General features: G+C 32.0%; 1 protein-coding gene across 1 annotated transcript; it reads right to left on the bottom strand.

Moving 5' to 3' along the window:
* Window positions 1-1,657: 1,657 nt before the first annotated feature.
* Window positions 1,658-4,361, bottom strand: LOC104093050 (zinc finger protein CONSTANS-LIKE 12-like). Its single transcript, XM_009598768.4, has 4 exons — window positions 3,430-4,361; window positions 2,645-2,869; window positions 2,078-2,346; window positions 1,658-1,905 (listed from the first exon to the last, which is right to left on the bottom strand). Exons 1-4 carry the CDS (start codon window positions 3,979-3,981, stop codon window positions 1,779-1,781), a joined length of 1,173 nt encoding a protein of 390 aa, XP_009597063.1. The 5' UTR covers window positions 3,982-4,361; the 3' UTR covers window positions 1,658-1,778.
* Window positions 4,362-8,770: the final 4,409 nt, after the last annotated feature.

Genomic DNA, 8,770 nt, shown 5'->3' with positions numbered 1-8,770 from the left:
GCAAATTTAACGTTCATGAATCTAACATGTTCACAGTCGATGTGATCTATTATATACTTATAATTTAAATATCTTCTTGCATCCGTGTGACTAATTCGAGCTAAGAATAGTGAGTTTAATTGAATATGTTGAACTCATTCAAGATTTGCATGTATTTAATAACAGAGCTAAAAGTAATGGATTCGGTTAAACCCGCAGAATCCATCCTAGATCATGTATTTGATAACATTGAGAATGTCTTATCTTTGGCCAGAATTACAAAGATGCTTTTCTAGCCATGTTTTCTGTAGTTTGCTTTGGAAATTTTTGAGCCATAATCTAATTAAAGGCATTGATTTAGTACCATAGTAAGGACCCTACGGATCGCTTATCGTGAAAATATAATTATGTGGCGGTGGCTGCCTAGCAGGTGTAATGTCAAAAGTATGAGGTGGATATCATTTCTATGTCAGAAAGAATATCAAACAACTGAACAAGTACTCATATCGTTTCATTCTTGTAGTAAGCTTTATCTCAAATCAATTTCCCAATATGTTTTCCATTTGTTCATTGAATTTAATTTGGAGTAAGAACTACTTAAGATGTAAAAGGATTTATTATTTTTTAAAAACAAAATGTTAGAAACTATTACTATGCAAATATTCGCATTTCAAATAATGATTAGCTGCTTAAGGTATTGCTATGGAGTATGGGCTTCATACCTCTTCATTTTTCTCCTCTACTATTCCTCTCCATGATATCATATAAAGTTAATTTTATGAGCATGAACCAAAGTTAATTTTATGGCTTGTGCCTTTTATTTTCTTTTTCCTTTTACTTGTGTTTTGGATATATAGGACTACTCATGATTTATGAGTCATTTTGTTTGAAAAACAAGTTATCCTATTATTAATTATTCCGGAACTAGTTATCTCACCCTCTCATAAGAATAAAAAATAATACAATCCTGGGCCAAACGTGAGATAAACTCATCTCAAATTTAATCGTGAGATTAATTATCCCGTATCCCACGTACCAAACAAACACTTAAATTTAATATGAATCAACATATCATAAAGTTGGCCTGTTATTACAAACCGAAATAGTATTATTCTGATTCGATAGTTCAATACCAAGGCTTAACCGGATATATATCAGAGAAAAACAACATAATTCCCTTCATATTCCATTAGTATCATTTTCCTCGTGATCTTCATTCTTTTAGATCCCAATGACCATCTTTTCTTTGAATCATTCCCTTGAACTTATGATCAGTGGCGGAGCCAAATTTTTCGCTAAGAGAAGTTAAAATATAAATAAGTAAGTATACGAAAAAATTAAGGGGAGTCAACATATAATATGTATCCATAAAAAATAATAATTGAACCTATCTATACAGTGTAATTTTTTGACGAAGGGGTATCAATTGACTCACCTTGCAAATGAGTAGCTCCGCCGCTGCTCATGACATCGTCTACTCTAATACCATGTTGAATTGTGTCATGATCACCTTCGAATATTAGAGAAGAAACACTTTTATTTACTTAATTATATCTTCAAAAGCGCTGCACATGCACACAGAGACACAGAATACATACATCTCATTCAGGTTTGTTGTCATAACTAAGTCAGATTGACTGACACAACCAACATGACAAATTTTCTAGCTCTGGTACTAGCTTAAATTCTTTCGACTTGTTATAAAGGAATTTGATGGTTTAAGTATCTTTACATTAAGATACTTTAACACTTGGGCAAGTTTTGACAAAGTAGAATGGCCCAAAATTAGCTATCTTAGCTCACATATCCCTTGTTACTAATGGATCAAAATCATAAGCTTCCCCAGCCTTAACAAATCTGCCTTTAACTCGCCTTCTCGTATCTGCCCTGACCTTACGTGAAGCATATCTTATTTGCTTTCTGAACCTGCATGTTGTACAAGAATGTATATTAATGGTGAAATGTCAATTAAAGGCAAAAAATCATGATTTGCACAAAATAAACCCTCGTCAAAATAATCACTTAGCTAATCAACATAATGGAAAATCTCAATTAAGCAAAGCATTAGTATTTTGGTATATGAAATTGATCTACTTACGTTCTAGTTTTCTTTTTCTCATTATATCTCATCTTGGCTTCGTTCCTTGCCCGTACACAACTAGTTTCTGAATTCCAATCACAAGGTGGAAAGAGTGGCGAAAACCCACAATCTTGATAGTCAGTTGCCTCACTACTTTCTGTGGTGATGTTAGAGATTGACAATGACCTTGAATGAACTGGTCCTTGTGTAAAAGCTAAGCCAGTGTCTCCATTACAACTTTGATTCATAAACATGCTATTTGCAGTTCCACTCACTGAACATGGTGCCTAACAAAATACACATTGAAATTACAATTAAAGATTAAGCACATTTGTAAGTAACATTTTATAAAACAATCTAAAATATGCACTTGTAGGGCAGCCTGGTGCACGAAGCATCCGGCGTAGCAGGGTCTACGGAAGGGTCGTACCCCAAGGGGTGTGATGTAGACATGCTACCCTAATGCAAGTATCAGTGGCTGATTCTACGAACGAAAATAAAAATATCTACTGTCTAATTCATCTGGTAGGTTTTCTTAAAGCTCTTTTAAAGAAGTTATAGCACAAATATAGGTCTGAGAAGTACCTCTAGTGCAGTTTCAACATGACTATTAGGCCCAATGACAGATAAATTTTTCTCCATTATTAGACAATCCAATCCCCTGTCTTCACTATAATATCTTGAATGACTTTGTTGTAAACTGCTGAAAATATTGTAACTACAATCGGAACTCAATTCGTCTAAATCAACACCTTCCGCGAGATCATCACCTCCATAAATTCCATGATCTTTAATAGTGGTACAACTTTGCTGCACTTAAAGCAAATTAATAAAGCAGAATTAGTGTATACTTTTTATTACTTGTCAACACACTCAGAAATTAGGCATGTCTTTATAGCATAGAGTTTAACTTCTATAAATAAACAATGTAAAAAGAATTGTATACGATCAGGTCACTTAAAAGAAAACTATGGGTAGCCGTCCATATTAAGTTGAATTAGAAAACTGAAAATAAGTCAAGTTACTTGGTACAACAGGTAACACTCAGCAAGGGCAACCTAGTGCACAAAGCATCCGGTGTACACGCAGGATCCGAGGAAGGGGTGCACCCTTATAGGGTATGATTTAGGAAGTCTACCCTAATGCAAACATTAGTGGCTAATTTCATGACTCGAACCCGTGATCTATATGTCACACAAAGACAATTTTACCTTTACTCCAAGGGACCCTTCGCAATAGCTAACACTAATAGTGTGAAAATTTTTGATATTATCAGTGTATATAAGTTAAACCATATAAGTAGTAGTAGTACATATTCCCTAGAACCGCAAATGATATTAGAACACAATATAAAAAGAAAGCATACTAACCTTAGGGAGGCTAGATCCCTCTGAAAAGAAGGGTGCTTGATCTATGTTGTAGGTTGTCAAGTATGTGGAATTTGAAGGAATTCCCCATGGTTTAAACTTCATACAAGAAGCTAATTCATTGAGTTTGCTAGCAACCATTGAGCAATTATTCTCATTGACACTCAATGAGCTAGTAGTATCAAAGCTGCTAACATTATGTACATTATTATTAGGCATTTGATCAAAAGTTGTTGACAAAATCTTTGTCATAAACTCAGCTGGAGATGGACATCCACTATAAGAATCCAACTTCTGGTGCTGATGCCTTGATACCATATTGCAGCCAATTGTATTCGAATCACAGCCTTCGCATAAACACATTACGATAATCATGCAACGTACAATTGCAGGCTCTGAACTGCAATTGTCACAAATGAGAGAACGAACGTGCTTTCGAGATAAACAATTTGCTGAATGTACACTTCCATCACATGGAAAGCAAAGCTTAGCTGCATCTGATTTACAATACACCACTGCCCTCTCCACCCCACAGACATCACATAAAGGCTCCATGCATTTAACCTACTAACATAAAATGATATTTTTTTCCTTTTTCGATCCCTCAACTTTCTGGGATCAAATTAGAGTTTGTTAGGCTTTCGACACGTTTAATTTCAAGCTTGATAACTATTACGATATTCAGAAATCTCTTATCAGACTCAAGACGTTAACAACAATCAGTTACGTCACACTTCCAAACTAAACAAAAAACTCAAACGCGATCAACAGTTACAATAAAGTATAAGGTAAAGAAAACTATAGTTTTGTGAAAACTACTAAAATCATTTACCAACATGAAGAAAGTGGCAATACATATTGACATGTGCCTGTATCCTATATAGTCACATGTTTTATTGGCATTTTTATTTGTCCACGTGCTTTTTGGTGTCGCATTGATTTCCACGTGGAGAAACGTGAGCTATAAAAGTGATATGGTTGCTGATATACAAATCAGAATAAGTTACTTGCTTAAACATAGCCTTATGACTCGCTCTGCTTTCTTCTCTATGGGATTTTGGCAAATTTGTGCAAAAGGAGGATCATCTGCTAAGTATCTAGTCACAAGTTGCCACATCAACAGGGAAATTACAGCGCAGATCGTTGGCTGACTAGTGAGCCACGTGTTGACATGTGAATGACACGTGAACATGTGACTGTTTTGTGGTCAACAAGGTCTCCTCCCTCCAACATTGGCTAAGCTGCGGGCTCTGTACTTTCCATTGGGCTTTAATTGCGTTGCACGTTAATAATGGCACGCGACGATTTAAATATTTATTTATATAAAGAATAATACAATTTAATTAATGAGAGAAATTTTATGTATAATATTACAACAATCATCTAAATGCCGAAAAATATTATTACATTAGCATAATACATGAATTTAAAATAAAAGTACATCATCAAAACTTACACAAATGATCAATTTGTCCAGTTAGTTAGATAATTATATATTATAGTTTAAAAGTATTTAATGTGATGGTATCTTAACGAATACTTCTTTGTTGACAATATTTTTTTGTGTATGTTTCCTCCTAATGCGTTGGTTGCTCTGCTTTAACCAGAACTCTTGTTGTCGATCTTCATATCCCTCTTGAAAGTGCAACATACAGTTGTTCGTGTAAGAAAACATATTGTGGTAAATATAGTTCAATATTTAGAATGTTTGTCCTTATGTTATTTATTATATTTACATAACATAAACATACTAAAAACTATTTTCACACAAATTTAAAAGGATATTCCTTAGTTTCGGAAGATGAAAGTTGAATTCATGGATAAGAATATACTTAGAAGCATATTAACCAGTATCATAATTTTTGCATGTATGACGTTATTGTCAAAACTTCAATATACCATATGTGTGCTATTACATAAGCTATTCAGCGTATCTAAGTTTTTCAGTAGCATGACAGGCATATTTTTTTTCAAAATTAACCTATATACAATGGAAGATCAACTTTACTATATATACGGTGACACTAACATAAGTAAGAAATAAGAAACTTGACAACAAACATATATGGTAGAAAGTCATTTGGTATTAAAGTATTTAAGTATTCTTCTTGGTACTAATTATTAGTATCATTTTCTGCTGAGTCAAAAACTGAAAAATATTTTATTTTTACCATAAAAATTTGCAATCAACCTTTTATTTAGTTGATTAACATATTCATTTTTGTTAGCTAAGATATCTTTTTAATTCTATCATGCGATTTGCACAAATTGCGTTTTAATCTAATGATAGAAATATTTCTCTTATTAAATGCACTACTATTACCATTGGGATTGATAACCAAGTATTCAGGGGGAACCAAATCATCTTTTATTGGATGCTCTTCTTCGTTTCCGACACAAAGCAAGAAGACACTGAATATTAGATCTGTTCTTACTTTATATTTCTTGTCGGTTGAATCTTTTTCGTTGAGGCGAGAAGTATAACTTTGGTAAGCTAGCTTTTACAGTCTCTGCTTTTGTCGATTTTGGAACTACTGATAGTACTTGACAAAATCAGCTCCCAAACCATTAATTCTTTACCAAACGGTTCATTAATATCCAAAATATCTCTAGAACTCCAGGCAATTATTTCGATCGTTTGACACTTAACTATAAGTGCTTCATCCCATATTATCAATTTTGCTTTCCTTATAAATTTAGCACAATTGAGCTGCTTTGATATATTTGTGATGGTTATTTAAGTTGTTTGAAGAGGTATATCAAATCTAAAGTGGGTGGTCTCATAATAAAATCGTTATTTGTACACCATTTGTTATTATTGCTAACAGTTTCATGCATGTTGATATGATATTTGCAAGTAATGCATGACATAGAAATATTATTTCGATTTCGCCGGAGGCATCTACAAAGAATAATCCCGTTATACCATAGTCGACTCTTTATAAAATAGTCTTGAAAACTTGTTCTTGTTTAGGATTTAGCTTTGATTGTACTTCCTTAGACACTTGTATATCATTTTGATTCTTAATAATATATTAACCTTTTTACTTTGTGTTCTAACGCTCTTTTTATGGAATAAATTTATGTACCCGGAGATTTTGTTTAACTTGAATAAGAATTTTACTCATATGATGAATTCAAAATAATTGAATTGGATTCTCTTGCTAAAATTTTAATTCAATGATTTAATTATTTGGGTTTAACATAAAAAATAATTTATTCTATGTTGATTCAGATCTTAATATTAGTTTCATCTATTGTTTTGAATATTTAATCTTAATTATAATATTATCCACCATAAATTTTATTTTCAAGGAGTAAAAGATTGATGTGACATTTCACTTTTAGATCTTTATGTTTATAGAATCATTAGTGGTATTGACTCTTACCAACCATTTTTTTCTTTTTCTCACAAATTTATATTCTTAAATATGTTCTTAATTTTTGTTTAATAATTGGGTATTTTTTAATATTACACAACAAATTGATTAAAAAAAATATTATTTGAGTAGAAAAATAGTTTAAATATAATATAAAAATATATTATCGTGGGGGTATTTTTTCTCTCAATTTTAACTCTTTATGTATTCTATTTAATATTACTTTTAGTTTTTCTTCGTATTGGACATTATGTAGTGGTAGTGTATTGCCAATACGGAGGATTCTTATGAAATTGATTTTATTAAACCTTCCTATATATTTTTAATAAGAATTTAATAGACAAAATTTTATTAATTTTAAATATTAAAAATTAGCATAGAAGGTATTGTAGTCCAAAAAATAGGTTATTGCAGTTATGTCATTTTCCAAAAAATGGGTTATTGCAGTTATGTCCTTTCCTTATGAATTCTTCCGTTTAATATTTTAGGGCAATTTGATATATTAATATTGTATTTATACTTTTATAATAATATATGCTCTCATTTTTCTTAATGGATTTGGACAATATAATACATTCTTAAATTAAATTAGTAATAGGAAATTATAATACGTTTTTAAATGAAATTGGTAATAGGAATTTTATATGGATTAGACAACCCGAAAATAATTATACTAAGGCTAATATCTAGAATTTCGGTTATCTCCTTTTATTATGAGTTATTATGCTTAAAATTATAAGGCTATTTTTGTAAACCAACATTGTATTCATGCTTTTATAATAATATAGATATGAGTGCTTATCTAGCGGATCAGATTATAAATATAGTAATACGCTAGCCATCCGATAAGATAATGGGCGGATTATTTAAGAGAATATTTTTGGCTTAGAAAGTCTTAAATTAGTATCAGATTAATGATTATCGGGAGGTTTATCGGCTAAACCAAATAATGTTTTTTTGAACAATCAATACCAAATGGTCAAATGCATAGTTCAAACTGTCTTTGTTACTTTTTGAACAATCGCTACCATTAGCATTGGCATCCACAAAGGTAATACTATGGCCCACATAGGAATTCAATTCATGTCCACTCATAATTCATGAGAAGCCAAAGACAACTGTCATTAACTACATATAGTTCTATCGTTCTATGTTATAATTTTGCACACATTTGTGATTGTTTTGGACTTGCATCTTATATGAATGTATCTGATTGTAATTTGACCACAAGAAAAACACCTTAGGAATGCTTATCAAAATAATAGCTCTGAACTTACAACTACTTATACAACAATGTAGCAACAAGTTGCTATTACTTTACTGTGTTATAATATGAGCTAACTGTCTGTTCACAGTCTCTGGCTGCATATTGAATTCAATTCAATTCATCAATTGAGAATTAAAAATTAAGAACTTAGCATTTAGGGTTTCAATAGTACTTTATATAAATAGGGGTAAAAGTATAAATATAAAAAAATTCAACGGGTTAACGGTTCACCCGATAAGAAAATTGAGTAATCCGCCCCTAAACCGTTAAGCCGTTAATTATAACGTCTCAATCCGTTCACCATCCATTACCCCGATAATCTGACACCAATAAGCATGTAACGACCCGGCGAGTCACTTTAAAAGTTATAGCCCCGTTCCCCTATTTACTACTCATTTTGTGCTTTATAACTATTTTATAACTTTCCGGGGTAGTCGGTTCAGGTCCGGAGAGATTTTAGAATGAATTGGAACACTTAGTTCCAAAGTTTAAAACTTAAGTTAAAAAGGTTGCCTAGATGTCGACCTATGTGTAAATGACCCCGGAATAGAATTTTGATAATTTCAACAGTTCCGTATGGTAATTTTGGATTTAGGAGCGTGATTGGAATTTTATTTGAAAGTTCGTAGTGAAATTAGGCTTGAAATGGCTAAAATAGGAATTTAAGTTTGGAAGTTTGACCGGGGAGTTGACTTTT

The sequence above is a fragment of the Nicotiana tomentosiformis genome, chromosome 6, assembly GCF_000390325.3.
Source record: "Nicotiana tomentosiformis chromosome 6, ASM39032v3, whole genome shotgun sequence".
In the NCBI taxonomy this organism is placed as follows: domain Eukaryota; kingdom Viridiplantae; phylum Streptophyta; class Magnoliopsida; order Solanales; family Solanaceae; genus Nicotiana; species Nicotiana tomentosiformis.
This window is presented reverse-complemented; position numbering and strand designations above follow the sequence as displayed.